The 17,753-nt window shown below is 41.9% G+C and overlaps 1 protein-coding gene across 27 annotated transcripts in view; it reads left to right on the top strand.

The window, feature by feature from the left end:
* The window catches only part of MCF2L (MCF.2 cell line derived transforming sequence like), an 828,274-nt gene that overhangs the window by 381,573 nt on the left and 428,948 nt on the right, over positions 1 to 17,753 (top strand). For 5 of the 27 annotated variants that reach the window (XM_069204979.1, XM_069204974.1, XM_069204982.1 and 2 more), the window contains exon 2: positions 1,471 to 1,563. The exons of the other annotated variants lie outside the window; for them this stretch is intronic. In XM_069204979.1, the coding sequence (XP_069061080.1) occupies positions 1,524 to 1,563 (40 nt within the window). In that variant the 5' untranslated portion in view covers positions 1,471 to 1,523. The remainder of the gene's footprint in view (positions 1 to 1,470; positions 1,564 to 17,753) is intronic. 27 annotated transcript variants of the gene reach the window in all.

Here is a 17,753-nt window from a genome sequence, read left to right as displayed (position 1 = left end):
CATAATCTCCTTCAGACCCATGTCCTTTTCTATTGCTCCTTAGTCAATCCAGCCAGAACTGTCACCAAATCCTTGAATACAGGCATCTTCCCAAAGGAAAACTCTCAATGTCTTACATAAAACCCTCCCTAAAAAACCTTCTAATTTCTGGCCAATAACAGTCTGTTTTAGTTAAAAAGATAAGAATTGAAAGATGCTCTTGAGAGAAAATATGCATTGGGGTACCAGCATGCTTATTACTTGAACTGTCCTTTGCCTCTGACATTGTTCATCACCCCAAGCTTCTACAGAAACATGAAAACATCAAAGTGCAGGGAGCGAACTGAAGCAGATTACTTGTTTTCCATCAAACAGATAACCATCTCAGTGTATCCCTTCAGGTCCCCTTCATTCAGTCTAAAAGTTCTACTTCCTCTTTAACATTTGCCTTGCCTCCCTCAATCTCAACGGCTACTGCCTTGCAGATAATACAAAAGTCATTTAAGTATGAAAACCCATCTGACTTTGACTCATAAATGGACATTGACTCAAGCTGTCAAAGGATGATCTGTTATTACAGCAAATTAAACATTTCACAAACCGAAATAATAATGTACGGCAAATAGATTGAACACCTCCCATGAACAATATGGCCTCAGCAACCAGGCAATCACCAAACAATTTAAACCAAGTGAGCAATCTAGGCAAACACCTGGGCTGCACTCTTTCAGTCTTAATCAGCTTGGATCTGTCCAGTGTGTTTGTCACTTCTTCCCCACATATTGTCTATGAAGATAGCTCTGCCCACGTTAATTGAAATGCTTGTCCTGCAGCACTTTTTGGGAGTGTTTGCCCCCACCAAAGATCGGGTCTAGGTGCACCCCTACGCCCCCCTCATCAAAAAGTTCGTTGTTCCATAGTAGCTTCCAGCAACCACTCCAAAGGGGTATATAGCTCTCAAAAAGGGCTCTTAGTTCTTGTGTGATTGTAAAGCAAGACACACACCTAAACTTGTCACACCCTTCGTACTATGTACCACACACCCCCCCCCCCCCCCAACTCCCTAAGGACTAATGGCATAGATTAGATGTTTAGGAGAATTCACGCTCACCTGTGCACACGTCCTTGCTTTGATGCTTTTACAAGGAAGTATAAAGTCGAGAAATAAATGCAGTCATTGAAGATGGTAAAGCCAACAATTGTAAGAAAGGGATCATAGCTTTCTCTTTCTTTCAGAACATGGAAACAAGGCATTAGTATGGTTTCAGGCGGAAAAAGAGGAACTGAGTTATCAATCTATCAGCACGTCATTTAAACTAAAATAAGGTTAAATTATGAAGAGACATTTCTCATGCAAAGTAAGTAAAAAAAAAAAAAATCCACATCTTTTTTGTCATTACAAATGTTGTTTCTGCCGTGCTGAGCGAGTCGTACAGACTACAATAAAGTCACCCCAGACAGTGAAAGAGTCCTTTTACTTCTGTCAAACAGGATGCAGAACACAGAACTCCGCGTGGCAGTCGGCGCAGTGCTGAGGAAAGTAAATGTTAACAGAACAAATATTGAATGTGTGTTCCTGGCCAGGTAATTTTAGTGCTTTCTTCCTGTTTCTAACTGTTCTGAATAAGGATCTCAAGAGCAGCCACGTATACGTACACCAAGAAAAAACAAGTATTTCTAAATTAAATGGTCTGGCTTTAATGTGAAAATGCATGAAAACACAGGTGTGCACAACCTTGCGCAGAATGTGTGCCTTGTCACTCTGTAATCAGTGGCTTACATTGTTGTTGCTGCGCGGCCCTTCTGTGGAGGTAGATGCAGTTGGTATTGTAGTCCCACTATAGTTATAGTTGTGAATGCTGCTGTGATCGCTGCTTTTGCTCCTGCTGTGTGACAGTTGTGGTTTGTTGTAGTTATAGATGTCGTTGCTGCTGTTATCCCAGTTGTGTTGAGATCTGTTACTACTATTGTGGTTCCCGCCATGGTAAAATGTCATCCCTCATGCTGTGCTTTGCAATATTTAATCCAGCTCTTATCACAACAGCGGTGATGGCCTTGGTTGCAGCTGTTGTAGTTAGTACTGTGGTTCCTCTTGTTTTTGCTGTGTCCCTACTATAGTTGAAGCTGTCGTGGCTGCTGTTGCTGTTTCCCTAGCTTTATAAGTGTTTGATTCTCTGTCCCTGTTAAGGTTCCTGCCAAGGTAACTGCTTTGGTCACTCCCTTGGTCTCTTCTACCATTACAGCTGTGGGCCCTGCTGTGGTTCCAGGTGTGTATGCAGCTGTTACTGCTTTTGTGATGGCAGTTGTGACAACTGTTGTGACTGCTATTGTTGCCGCTATAGTGTCCTAAAACATGAAAAGCACTGTCCAGGCCTTATTCTCCAGATCGCATAAGTATTGACAGAGCCAGTCGCTCTAACTTTTGAATTGTGAAAGTATTTCGGCGGTGAAGTAATTTGTGCTGCATTGAGGGGAGCAGTCGAACCCAGTAGGGTGCAACCGGGCGCTAGTGTGGAAAATGTAACATAGTTACTCCAGAGGCCTCATATACTATTCTATGTCGGGACCGGAGGCTCCGATTATGCTTCTCTTTCTTCTCTTTTAATGACGTCAACAGCCGATCAAAAAACTACAGATCCCACGGAGTAACAGATCATGTGACAACTATAGAGGCTACCTCCTATATAATGCACACAACAAAGTATAAACTCCTCTTTCTTTGCTGCTCCGCAGCAAGTTAGGTACTCATTATGCCTCTGTATTGTATTGCATTTATATATTGCACGTTTTAGTTATTATCCAATATTTCTCGTTGTGAGTACATATTTAAGTCACTCGATCGGTGACGTAGGCTTGATTTATTTGTTTTTTTGCTTCATACGAGCAAATCTGCTGTCTTGTGCGCCGTCCTCTCTTCTTGTAGAGACTCGCGTCTTCAGCGCATTCTCCGGTCAGGTTTGGGAGCATATCTTACCTCCCTAGCGCGGCCCCTTGGCCGTGTCTTGTACAGGTGGAGTGGTAGTAGGGGACAAGGATGTGTGACTAGGCAGTGCAGTCCTCTTTCAGTGTCCATTAATTTTGCTATTTCTGGCTCTGGGGCTTAGCGCACATGCGCTAATGTAAGCCATCATCGGTGGCTCTCTACCTTGTGAGAGCTTGTGCTCCCCGTTTTACACCCCATGTGCATTAGCTTTGGGGTTGCAATAATTTATGAAATAGGCTTTGGCTGTTTGTTCTGTGGACAGGGCTCCCTCCACATCCAAATTTCTTTTTTATATATTTACCCTGGCTTGCAGGGATTATTTGGTTTGCCTGCCCCCATTTGATTTGAATCCCCCCTTTTGACTGCTCCTTTAGAGTTCTGGACTTCCTTTTTTGTCAGCATTGCTACACATAATAAAGAAATGGGTGATAAATATTATGTTGATGATCCTGCTGGATCTTTTGAAAAGGACCTTGTCTGTGCCGTGGATGCTGGTATTTTTCACATGGTAAATCAAGGCTTGACCCAGGCTATTAGGCCTATTAAACATCATCTGATTGCTTTGCCGAGCAACAGTGCTGGATGCCCTCCTCCGGGACTTGGGGTGGCGAGGAAGCCTCCCTGTATCACGGTTCTCAAGCCCCCAAGGTGGATAGAAATCCCCATTCAGCTGATTTTGAGAGCGTTATCAGGTCTCTGGCCAAGGACCATGACTATACCACCTCTGCTTCCACCCCAAAGTCCAAAGCATGTGAGAAATCAGACTCCTCCTCATCCACCCATACCTCTGACCAAGGGGACGATCCTCCCCAAAGCGTAAGAAGAAGACGCATCACCCTGAGGAAGCCATTAACCCTCTGAAGGTACTTAACTTTTAGCCAGAGGACATAATCCACCCCAGATCTACTCTATGGATTCCTCCTGCGAAAGTGGCGAACTATGTAGAGTCCCATATTCATCATGGGTTTGAGAAAGAAGTTTGTTCTAGGCTCCGATACAAATGTCCCAGACCGGATTTTCCTTCTAAAGTGACGGCGATGCCAGAACTGGCTCCTACACTGGTCATGTACCTAAAGGATTTTTCAAAGGATCCCACAAAAGGCATTGACCCTGTGTGGTGCGGTTGCCAGGACAAACTCCTGGATGTGGCTGGACCCTTACTTAAGACCCTGGAGCTGGGTTTCCAAGCTAAAGACTCTGGAAATTCCATGGACTCAGATGTCCTTGTGGGTTGGCCTCAAAGGGCCCTATGTCTCCTGTGGAACGCAAACAGTGCAATTTCTAGCGAATGACGTCGCTCCATATTAATAAAGATGGGCCCCAAGCTGGCAGATCTTGCTTCTTCTGAATCGGGAACCCTAGCCCAAGGTTTGATTTTTAGTTCTCCTTTCCTCAAGGAGTTTTCTAAATTTGACGCTACTTAGCCCAATCTGGACAAGGCCTAGGGTTCCATCAAGAAGGTGCTGCATCCACTTTTTTGAGGGGCCGGACGCTACAGAGAGCGAGCCTTCTGCCGCTTCTACAACCAGGGCCCTCAACAAGGTTACTATCAGCAGGGCAGAGGGATTTTTCAGGACTCCATTTCTTCCTCCTCCACCTTCTACCCTTCCCGTCCTAGAGCTGGTCACTCCAGATGCCGGAGAGCGAGGTCCAGAGGGAACAAGACCTATTTCCAGGACTCAGGATCTACTGGTGAGCCTAATTTCCAGCTCAGATGTTATTTTGGGGGGCAGGACTGGGTCTTTCCTACACGCTTGGCGCAAGATCACTGAACATTCTTGGGTTCTAGAGACTATCCAGGGTTGCAAACTAGAATTATTCAGTTCTCCCTCCCAACTAGCCCCTCTCCATCCAATGTATTTTCCCTTCGAGATTGCAATTTAATTTCCGCAGAAATTGCAGAACTCTTGCAAAAAGACTCCATTGTCGAGTTATCCTCATTTCTCAGCCCCATCTTTTTGGTAGACAAGGAGGGCGGGGGCTCCCGCCTTGTTCTGAACCTCAAATAATTCAATGGATGACTTGTTTATTGCCACTTCAAAATGGAGTGCATTCACTTGTTGAGAGACATCCTTCAAGAATGGGGCTGGATGGTTAGTTTTGACTTAAAGGATGCTTACTTGACCATCCAGATTTTTCCTCCCCATCATGGGTTCCTCCAGTTCCTTTGGGACAGGCGTTGTTACGGGTACAAAGTCTTCCATTCAGCCTGTCATCAGCACCTTGGTGCTTCACGAAGGTTATGTGGCCGGTAGCGCAATATCTCAGAGGAAGGGGTGTTTGGCTGATAAATCACCTCAACAACATCCTCATCATGGCTCTATGCCCCTGCCTTACCCTCTTCCCATCTGGAGTCGTCCATTTCTCTCCTTCGGGATCTGGGTTTTATTGTCAACGCTCAGAAGTCGGTCTTAATACCGTCCCAACAAGTGGATTTCCTGGGTTTTTGGGTGGTCTCCTCCCAGGCTCAGTTGGTGCTTCCCCCTCAAAAGATTCATGCAATCAAGAAGAAATTTAGGATACTGCTGTGCAGACAGAATGTATCAATGAGGGCTGTTGCCCCCATGGTGGGCCTGCTATCTTCCTCAATTCAGGCAATCTTACCAGGTCACCTTCACTACAGGGCTCTGCAGCGTTTGAAGATTTCTCATCTTCATAAGGGCCTCAGTTATGTGGATCAGGTTCCTCCCTCGGAGGAGGTTCAGGAGATGCACTAATGGTTGGAACATATGGAGGCATGAAGAGCTGGTCAATCTTTGGGTCCTCTCCGGAAATTGTTTTAGAGTCTGATGCCAGGCTTTGGGGGTGAGGGGCTCGATGTGGCCCAGTGTCCACAGGGGGTCGTTGGTCCAAAGCAGAGTTGGACCTTCACATCAATTGTTTGGAGCTCCTGGCAGGTTCGTTTGCGATCAGGAGTCTGTCCCTGATGAAGACGGATTATTGTATTCTTCGTATGGACAATATCTCAACAGAGAGATATGTCAACAAGTTGGGTGAGATGAAATCCTACATTCTGGTGGAGATTGCCAAGGATTTTTGGCATTTTTGCCTTAAACATCGAATCTCAGTGGTGACGTAGTATCTGCCAGGGCTAAACAATTCAGTGGCAGATTGGCAATCACGCCATCTTCTTGACTACAGTGATTGGTTCTCCAGTCTCTGTGGGGCCCACTCACAATAGATCTCTGTGTCTCCTGCCTCAACTGCAATCTGAAGAGGTTTTTGAGGTGGAGGCCAGACCCGGAATCTCTAGCGACCAGTGCATTTCTGCAGGACTGGTCCTGAAGAAACGAAGATGCCACATGATATGTTACTTACTGGGATTTGTAGTTTTGTGTATTTTGATCTTCTGATTGGCTACTGAAGTAATTAAAAGTGAAGAAAGAGAAGCATAGTCCTCGCCACAGTGTCCTTAATAGAATTGAAAAAGTCTTACCGCGAATGCTAGAATTTTTTTTTTATTACTAGGCTGCAGAAAATATTCTTGAGTGCTTGATGGTTGGAGGAGAAGAGGGTGGAGCATTGTGAAGTATACATTTGTTGGGCCCTCAATTGATAATTTATAAGCCTTTAGTGTATGTCTGAAGCATGTGTGTGTTCATTGCAAGCTTCCTATTGTTGCTGAACCCCTCCCACAATTTATTTGTTAATTACAATTAAGGTTCTCATACTTCCTTTTTTACTGATCTTTACGGATATATAGAGGCAGAAAACAGTGTGTTTCTTGTCTGTATTTAATTTTAAAAGCTGAAAAATAGTGAAAATTGTACACCTGTTATTCTTGGATCCCATGTTGCTAGCTATGTAGCTTGACAGCATGGGTAGTTTAAAAAGAAATGAGTGTGATTTCCTTAAATGACTGCATAGCTCAACATAAGTTTGTGCTATAGTGCTATTTTGCATGTGGCTGTATGTTTTTTAATATTATTTTTGGCTTTCTAGTATGCTGAATCCTGGCAGGGAGCAAAGTACCATTGCACATTTATTGATTAAATAAATGTGGACATTTACAAATTACAATTCATTTATACACAACACAAAATAAATATGGATAGATGCTTATAAGATGGCCCAAAAATAAATATGAATAAATACTGGCTGAAAGTTTAAAAAAAAAAAAATACCATAAAACCGGGAACCTTATTTACCATGAAAGGTTAGTGTACAACTGAAGCAAAATGCTGTTTATGTTGCTCAATACTTGTACAACACACTTATGCCTCTATTATAGCTTTGTAGCACTCGTTTACAAACCACAGCTGGGTATGTTTTACAAAACAGGCGTCTTAGTAAAAATAAACACCAATACCGCAAACAAATATTTTACATTTTTTGTTGTTTACAATCTTTGTATTGATGTTATCATTTTGCAGACTAAGCAGACATCGTTTGTACGTTTACACCAATCATTTTCCTTCTAAATTCCCTCTGTCTAATTTTACAGCTTATTGGAATTGTTCTTTTTTAGAATGCCCAGATTATTTGTGTTACTAAAAGCAACAACTTAACATTTTTAACAGTCATGGATCCCCCATCTTCATCATATTGTATGCATATTTCTAGCCACATTCCATGTGTTAATTTTTACGATTTCGTTGCTCATGCATAAGAGCCTAATTAGGTATTCTCCTCTATCCTTTGAATCAACACACACATTCATTATAATGAATTATTAATCCTGAAGTACCTCAAACTCTGTCAGTATTTGTCAAAACCCTTTCAGAGTGCCACGGGCCAAGCAGGGTCTACAGGCCCTAACAGTGGGGATAGAGTCCTTTTCCTCCTAATGATCCAGGGTCTGACCCACTATGGGTCCTGAGAAACTGGGCCAAGTACTCATTCAGCACTTAACTCAGTAGTAGCATGGGTTAAGCAGTCCAAGACTTCTAGGGGGAGTTGGGAGGGTGGAGGTAGATACTGGAGAGTGGACATAGGTTCACAACTCAAAGTATGTTCAGTAGTAGCAATAAATGATTGTCCAGACAAATACTTTCTTTTATGACAAAAGTAACATTTTTATACAGATGCAAAATTAAATATGGCTTATACAAACATTACACAAACAAACCCTTGAGGTCAGGGCTCTAGTGTTTGATAGGCAGGTCCCCGAGTTTAATTTCCCTCATTAGCAGTACTGGGTATTCCCCATTCACTATAAGCGACATTCCTATGATTCATTCGTTACGTTACATGCAGAATGTTGAAGAGCTTCTCCTCGCAATGCTCGACTGACTTCTTGACAATTGACAGTTTTGGTGGCCTTGAGCTCCCCCCTACTCACATTCCAACTCCTTCCCCCATATGTGATTTAGGGTCTGAGTCTTTGAAGTTTGTGTTGAGGGGGGTCTGCTTCCCCTTGAAGTGCCCACTCCTCTGCCTTGCCCTTCCTCTAGAAAGTAGCCTGTCACAGTAATGACTACAAATTTGATAGCCCCACAATACAGGCCATGGAAGTGACTAGAGTTTCACACATGGATAAAAGCCACAGTGATATGTGCCTCAAAATGCTACCGAAGGACCTCGGTCTTAATATTTATGATACTGTGATCAGCCCCATCTTCTTCCTGAGTTGTGGCCAAGCCCCTCTGTGGTGATCTCTTCTTGAATCAAAGAACACCTTTTGAAGTTTACTGTCGAGCCTAGCTATTTTGTGTGTCTCAAAGGAATACAGGAATCATAAATTTGTTTGGGGGATTCCTCTACCCCTTTATGTTTTTACAGTCAGCCCTGGGTCTCAAAAAAAAAAAAAAAAGGGGAAAACAGATTCTTAGATGTATTGTACCGTTCACAGGCACACACACTCTTAGCACCTGCATGCAACTCACACGCACAGCACAGCGCTGCATTCTAACTTGATGTGGGCCAAGGGTGAGTTAAGCACACAGTAGTGGAACTTAACATGAGTGAGCCTCCAGGTCCTACTCCAGTGACGCAGGTCAAAAAGCCTGTTACCTTCTACTGATCTCTACACTAACGCTGCCACGTTCACGCTTGTGCTGCTTAACTTCTTGCAAAGGCAGTAGCCTTTCACCACCAGGAGGTTAGCACTTTGGGGGTGATCAGTGTTTGACCGTGCCAACAAAAAATCAGTACTCTTGGTCCAAGCATCGTTACAGCTGGAGCACTCACAGCAGTGGTACACGTCTCTCACCAAGCAAGGGACTCTTCCGTCCCAGCAGTATTTAATCCCAAAAACCTGCTTGTGTGTTCCTTATCCATCTTCCCTTTGTAGCACTATGCTCACATATTCATTTGTTACATGGAGGACCATCTGTTGATCTCCATTACACCGCAACCGCCTGTTTGACCAGAACCACAGCCAAGCCCCGGAATCTGTTGCTAGCTTTGTTGGTTTTGGCATGTGGGAATAATCTCAATAAACATTTATCTAGTGTATTAATTCCTTTTTGTTTTAAAAAAACAAGAACACATTGAAAACTTCCATCTTTGTAGACCTGCTACATTCTATATAAAAAAATCACTTTGGAATTTTGCAAGTTCGTTTATATTCAGTGTTCTGAATTTTAAGTGGGTAAGCTACCCCTAACCCTCTCTCCTCCCACATCCCATCGTCTGCTCCCAGCTCAGAATTTTCAGAATTGATTTTGGTGTGTCATGGGTGCACAACAAATGCAAGCTGTCGCCACCTTGGTTGATTTTATGGTGCAGGTAATTCCAGACCATACAATTTTCCATTGGCGCTCCCTTGGTGCTGAAAAAGTTTGTGTTTTTCGAAACACAACAAAACGCAAGACGTCCTCAAGGTTTGAGAAAAAATCCTGTCTGTTCTCACTTAAAAATCCACTATTTCCATTGGACGATTGATTGCTGTGCTTATTTGTTGAGCTTGATATAGCATGCAACTCACTCAGGAAATAGTATCTTGGCACTTGCGGTGAATAACAATGAGCGTGCTTTCAGAAAAAACTGTTTTTTAATTGCTTCTTAAAAACCCGAAAGTCGGAGCAAGAGCGGATGTGTAAAGGTAGTTGGTTCCAGTGGAAAGGTGCTAGGAAAGAAAAGGACGTGCTCCATATCCAGCTGTACGAATGCGTGAGTTCAAAAGTAGAGCCTTACTAGAGTACTTAAGCTGTCTACCCGGCTGATGGAAGCTGAGTTTTGAGTGAAGCATGGGTGGTGAGGACTTATGTAGGGCTTTAAGTGCCAGACAGCATAGTTTGAACCCCGTATTGGTTGTTCAGTTACCTAAATACCTATACTGCCTGGGAATTGACAGGCACACCAACCTTGGAAAACAACGAAGTGCTTGACTGAATATTGAACATTTAGAAATAGTAATAAGATGCCACCTCTGCAATCTTGAAGGGTAGGAGATGGCTATGGCCAAATGTGTTTTCAAATGCAAGGTTACGCCATGGTTGTTAATATCTGATCATGCTTAGACAACTGATAACCACGGTTTGTCTACGGGTATAAAGAAGGGAATGCAGCAGCTGAAGGTCGCATCTGTCACTGGCTGAACTTGCATGCAGTGGGTAAGCAAATGTTGCATTTGAGCAAAATATCTGAAGGATGTGTCTACCGCATCCCTGGCACTGCTTTCTCCATCTCTGGCTTACACTTGGCATCACTATTTGTGCATTGAGGACTAAAGTGTTCAGCAGGTGGATTGCATCGTGGGTTCTTTAAAGCGGTTTTCGTTTCTCTGAAATTTATGCTGAAGAAGCTCACTTTTCAGTGGTCTTTGCCAAATAAAACTTCTATTAGCTGTGGTTGAACGAAAAAGGTACCAAAAATAAATATTTATTTTCGGCACAGGTTGCTGCGGCCAGAGCAGTGCACTGGGTCTGTCAGGAGCCTTTTTCCACACATGAAAGCAGGAAGTGTTTCCAGCCTGTTCAGACATCAGATCCTCCAGTCTTGAACCGCACAATGTCCACAGTGCTAACAACGTATTTTTCCACGCTAAAGTGAGAAAGCAGAACGTTTTTGCATTTTGTTTTGTGTGACAGCTTTACAAGGTTAAACGTGGAAGCCTGTTTTTTTCTGCCACAGGCTTTGCTGGTGGAGTTTAACCCTCTTCCTGCAAAGTCATTTTGGTGGGCGATGTCGTGGTTGTGGTATAAGATGGCAGGGGATGTGCACTCATTTGGAAATGATGCAGCCTCGGAGCCTGAAAGACAGAAGACAAAAATGCAGTCAGCTTAGGTCACGATCAGTTTCTACACTGGACAAACTCTGTGGCCCTAGGCATTGGATGCCTCCATCTACCTAAAATGTCAACATGATCTTTTGACAATGAATTGCAAACCCCACCTTTGAGTGCAACCATAGAGTGTACCCTCTTTTGCAATAAGTGAAGCATGTTGCTAATTGTTTTTCATTTTTGTGGCGTCACCTGACACTTTGTAGTGCTTTGCTGAATTCGTGGAACTTTCTGAGGTGTGGATTTTAGAGGTATGCCTAGCATTAAAGCCAATGCTTGTGTGAGGAAGACATAACAATGTCATGGGCAAGAATTTGGGTTGCACATATGATTGAGACGGTCACGTCACAGAGTTGTACAACATGAATTTACATAATACAATAAGAAACACAAGTTTACGATTCAGTGGTTAAAGGACTGGATGAGATTCGGACACTTGTCCTAGACATGTCATGGGATGTCGGATCAGAACATTGCGCAGGGTGTTGTAGCCCCTGAAAGAGGTTCTAATGTCTTAGCATGGACCCTTGTAGATTTTCAAATTGTTTAGGTCTGGTTTAGAGACCGTTCAATACTATGGGTAATCTAATGTTATTAAACCAATCCATAAACACATAATCTGTACATACGTACTTTCAGACAAACCTCTTCATACATTAATCTCCTCACATGTCACTGACAGTTTTTTCACCCGTCATTACATACCTGCAGATTCATCTACAAAGAAGTGTGCCAGGGCGTTTGGGTCAAAACGTTATATAATGCCAGTGTTTTTTTTGTTTTGTTTGTTTTTTTGTTCTTTATCCTCTAAGGTGTGGCTTGATAGTGCTGCTGTCGCCAGACCTTATCTGATAAACAGAAAATCGTCATTTAAAAAAACTACAGAGCCTTAGAAATCACTCTCATGCTGGTTGCCTCGAGTACACTATTTGGACAAAAGTTCTGCGCTTCTGTTAAAAGAGTGCTTATATTGCACGTTTACCTTGTGAGAAATTTTGTTCTCATTCCAGCAGGGCCTAAATGGTTACGATCGAAACCAAGTATCAAAGCTATAACCTGATTGTTATGAAAAGTTATGATAAAGGCAGTAGGCATTTATGGTGAATTAATAATACTCTGTATTAAAGTCTGCATCGAGGTGTTATTGTTACATGGAATCTCACACATCACTGTAGTAAACAAACCATGGGATAGAAGATTTGTGCTTTACTAATCCTTTTTAGGTCCGTTTAGTAGAGCTGGTGTTTTGCTTTGCCAACTGTTTTTGTGCACATTTGTTATCTTGGTACTGTGTGCCTGATTATTGCCTTGTCGGATGAATTATACTCAATACAGTAGTTCTGAGATGGTTATGTTCACAAGCCATTGATAAAGTCTATAGGTCTGATTGATTCACTGGGAAAAGTTAATGTCTAATGTCATATGCCTGATGAAATTGCAGTAGGCATGCCTTAGTTAGTGTAAGAAAACATATGTTAAAGCCAGTAGACCATGAACAGTGGAATGTTTTCACACTTTGTTACAGACCTTTATTGGTGTATACAAGAATTTTGTTTCATGAAATGTTACAGCATTAGACAAGGGTTTTGGTATTGATCGCCCCCTCTGTTAACACATGGGGCATACGATTTTCATAATGATAATCTTTGTTAGGGCTCTTTTAGCCCATTTTAGAGGGGCTGTATATTGTGTTGCCCACTGTAATTTTGTTGATATTTCTAATATAACTATGCATGTGGGGAGGCAGTTTATGCATCCTTCAGTAGGCTTGGTTAATTATGAAATCAAGCTAATGGTGACAAGCTAATGATAAAGCTAATAGGTCTTATCCGTTCATTGAGGTAAAGGTATGTCAGATTCCATAGGTTTGATATGTTTATAATGAAAGTGTGACATAGCCAGTAGTCAAGACTTACTTTTTGCAGGCAAGTATGATTTAAAATTTAAAGGCACTCCGACGATGGATGGATCGTTGCTATAATGTGCTAAAGCGTGTAGGCAGGTATTTCATGTTATATGAAATATAACATATTTCAGTAGTAAGCAAGGATTTTGGTGTTGGTGGCCCAGTGGAACAAACTGCGGATAGAAAATTTGCACCATGATAATCCTTATTATCTTGATAGGTATCTTATTAAATACCTTTTAGGTGGTATTTTATATTTTAACAACTGTAATTTTGAACATATGTTTCAATACATTGCAGTATACCTAATGGTTTCCTAGTGGGAAAGCTCATGATCAGTACAATATGTAGTTAGATATGGTGAAAAGTCAAGGATAAAGGCTGTGGCATGCTTGGCTTACTTGGAAAAGTTATTTCAGGTCTATTTAGTAATAAATGTTATGGCAAGGGTAGAAGGCCTGATTATTTTATTATGAAACACCTATGTTAAAGCCAATAGACCTTTAATGATGGATTGTTATAGCACTGCATTAAAACATGTAAAAATGTCTTGTTACATTAAATCTCACAGATTACCCTTTGTAGGCAAGGATTTTGGTACCAATTAACCCCTTTTACAAACCCTACCTATAGAAGATTTTTACTGCAATAATTCTCCCTGGAATCTTTATCCGGAAGGCCTGCCAGACTTAGTTGTCTGCCATGATCTTGTAATAAAATTCAATAAAAAAATACATACATTTATACATACATACATACAGTGTGCGTTGGGTCAACTCTCATCTGCTATTGGTCGATATGAGAATCATTTACATTCTGCTTCCAGCAAGGAGTAATGGGTGAGCCCACTTCAATCATTGGCCCTCCTGCCCTGTGAGTGGTAGCATTTGTCTCACTACACGTGTACATCATCCTTAAAATGACGATGCTTTGTTCCAGAAATGGTGGGACATTCCTGTAGTTTTCAATTTTCTCTCTTCAAAGGTCCCCTTTCATTTGTTTTTGTCCGCTTTTTGTTTTCATTTTTTAGAATACAGGACAGTCCTGAAGACAGTTCTAATGGGCTGCTTGCTTGCTGCTAATTTCATCTGCAGTACAGTCCATCCTACATGGCTGTTTCCTCTAAATGATCATGTAATGGTTTTGGCTATAATTTATCATTGTTTTACCTTTCAAAAAATGGCTAATTCTTTGTTTCCTAACGTAGTGACCATCATGGAACTTGAAAAAAATGACATCCTGAACTCTGTACAATGGCAAGATGACCACCTGCTGTTATGTTTATTTTTTATTACAAGCATATGTCCACAATGTGTAGGTAAAAGGATTTTCTTTTTTTCCCACTTTTATCCTTCTCATTTATCTGCCTATGTTGTTGATTTTGTGTTTGCGTTTTTGTGTGAATGTGTAAGTGAACTAATGTAAGAGTAATCCAGTGGGTGGATGCATGGGTGCAAGAGTGCACGTATAATGAATGACCTATTGAGTGCCTACATTCATTAGTAACTGAAGAGACGCTCTGATTTATATGTGAGACCTGTTGGTATTGCCAATATTTGTTTATGCTTTTTAGCTGTCTTTGTGTGTTTGCGCTGTGCCTTCAGGTGGCCGGACGTTTTTTTTTCTTTGTGCCACCAAGAATCATTTTCCTGTGATGAGCAGTAAAACTGAAAACGTTTTTTATTGCCTTCTGAGTACAATTGCATGCTTGGAAGCTCTTGTACTTTTGTATTATACCGATAATTAATATTTTTTTTTAAACTTAAACTTTTCATTGCAAGCATATGGCTGCCACGTTTAGGTGATAAGGTTTTTTTTTTTTTTTGGCGTATGCTTGCAATAAAGCATAAAGTTATCCATCCACCAGCTTGTAAAGGCCAAGTTTATTGGCTTTGCGAACCCTTGTACAAGGTAGGTTGTTCTTAGCACCCTTGTTAGTCGTGGGCAGGTTCTAGTAGATCCGCCTCACCCATGGAGTTTCTTTTATATTCTTCACCAGTGACATCCCTGTGTCTTTCGGAATTGACGTTTTTTGCTCTAGTGTCTTTGCTCCATTTTTCCAAATGTTAGTTTCTGAAAGATTGCACTGCACGGATTAGAAAAGCACGCGTCTTTGAATATACCTGAAGTTAAATGCAAATCCGATGTCCTCTAATACATGCCCATGAGGTGTTCATAAACTGGATTTTTTTTTCAAGATTTGTTATGCTATAGTAAACATTCCAGTTGCCAAGGTTATCTACATTTGCGATTGTAGCTGCATTGAAAATTCTATTCCCGATTGAAATAATTGTTTTCGTTACGCGGCGTTTTAACACTAGAGAAAGTCATGGTGGCCCATTGTGTGCAATTATTGGTCGTGTTTTTGAAGCAAACACATTCTTGCATCACAAAATAAAAAGGCTTGCCAGGTTTGTGTGCAATTAAATGTTGTGTAGTTGCTGTGGTGTCCTAGAGATTCTTAGGCAGATGAGGTGTGCTTTATTTATTAATCTGTTTATCAGGCATTGTCTGGTTTGGAGAATGAGGACATCTAAGTGTAGTTGTAGATATTAGCCTCATTATTTTAATTCTGCTATTTGGCTTGCAGCTACAAAAAGCTGCTAAATATGTGAACGTTAGTGATATTTTGTGGACTTTTCATTCTCGGCTTGAAGTGAATGGCTCCACTTCTGCATTTTTAAAGTCTGCTGATTGAAACTGACACGGGTAAAGTACGCGTCGAGATGGCAGGAATTGGGACCAAACACCTCTCCTCTGTTCCTTGTTGGTGAATGGATGTGGGAGATCAAAGACACACATGCCATAAGTGCAAATAGAGTCCTTCTTTCCTTCATGGATTGAGCTCCACAAATGTGGGTTACCCACAATGTCAAATTTTAAATAAATCTTCCAGCCTAACAATGTAATTTACTGGAAGGATGAATAGAAGTAAACAAAACTTGAAAAATCACAACGTTCATAAATGTGCTGCTGTCCTCCTCTTGGCGTGGACCAACACAAGTTCAGTTTGACACTTTCACCAGAGGGATAACAGGAGATCTATAATCAACGCGACTTATAGTGGATCATCTTACATTCATTTCTTTTTTTTGGCCTTCTCTGTGGTTCAACCATCTCATGTGTGGGCTTCATGTTTCCTTCACGTGATAGATTGTTGGAGTACTCATCTTGTATTGCATGGACTTTACATGTATCCGACCCTTTTAATAGAAGTGCACACAGTTACTGTGTCAGCCCCCCTTCTATGGTTGTAAAGGGACATGTGTGTTCATCATCCCGAGTGGACTAACAAGTATGTAAAAATTACCTTCTAATACAATTAGCTCTTTATGTAGGTGTAGGTTGGTATCATGAGGAAGTTCACCTGAACAGATCTCCCCACTATTAGAGGCAGACTTATTGTCCCCATAAATCAGCATAACAAGGTTGACCGGGGAAAGGTATGCAGACATGCTGTGGATAGTGCTGCAAGGAAACAACAGGTAACTACCATTTCAGTCCTCCCTTACTGGTAGTAGGGGCAGCATATTCCCTGTAGCTGACCCCAACACTGATGTCACAAGGGAGCTTTGAGCATAGCTGCACAGTGGAAATAAGGCTGCTGGCACCCTTGCTAACTCCCGCGCTTTGCGTGGCAGCAGATATGAGCCCTGACATAATTAAATAGTTCTTGATGGGACCTCAGATGCCCACCAAGAGCAGATATTCACGTTGCCCTGGGACTCATGGCTGCCATGACTGATTGCTGGGCAGGAAAGAATTGAAAGTAGGCAGCACGGTATAATTTTCTTAATTACGTTTTTTTACTGTCCTTTTAAGAGTGTTGATTCTAAAGGCCAAGCTCCATCATTTAAATGAAAGGTGTAGAAATATTCAGAGTAATATACACCATAGAGCAATAGTTGTAGCAATGTTTTCTGCAACTTAGAGACTTGTGAAACGTAGACAATGGTCCAGTAGCCATTCGTGTCTGTTACAGCCGTATGTAACAAAAGTCTTGAGGAGTAGTATTGTAGACAACAGAAACGTACTGCACTTCAAAGTTTGAAAATGGCTGCTGTGAGCCACTTGATAGGCTGTCCAGGCTAGGGGCCGCCCCCCAAGGTTCTCCAAGATGTCAGTTCATATCTTTCTGCCGCCCGATGAAAGTAACGTCCTGTTATGCACGTAAGCTTATTTACTTAAAGGGCATTGTGGGATGCAAATCAGGAACAAAGTTTTGCGCTGCAGTCTTGTGTGTGGGAGACCCCCCCCCCCCCCCTTAGAAGAGACCTGCAAAAATCCTTGCTGTATACCTGCTACAGGCCGCATTTTAAACGGTTTCACGATGCAAAGGTCAAAACTATTGCCTTTGTTCATACTTGTTTATTAAGAAAATTTTGCGCTGACTATAGATGGGAAAGCTGCTGCTGATTACTCATTTACGGGAGTTGATAGCTTGGAAATGTGTGATTTTTATTCTGCCCCCGTTTTTGACGCTTGGATCTTGAACCATTGAGCAGCGGGGCCCAAGCAGCAAATTTCTGAAAATCTCTTTAATGGCAGTCTGAAATTGGGCTTCAGTGCTGATTTACAACTAGTCCTGGAGCTTGTAGGGTGTGAGTTAGTTTGCTACTTGGACAGGTGTGAGCCCCACATCTGCCGCAGGATTGTCTGAACTTCCCTGCCATGTGGATGACCATAAATTTGTTACTTTCATATCTGTATTTGATGTC

Source organism: Pleurodeles waltl, chromosome 8 (assembly GCF_031143425.1).
Source record: "Pleurodeles waltl isolate 20211129_DDA chromosome 8, aPleWal1.hap1.20221129, whole genome shotgun sequence".
NCBI classification, from domain to species: Eukaryota; Metazoa; Chordata; class Amphibia; order Caudata; family Salamandridae; genus Pleurodeles; species Pleurodeles waltl.
Note: the sequence above shows the minus strand (reverse complement) of the source record. Positions and strands in the feature narration are given on the sequence as shown.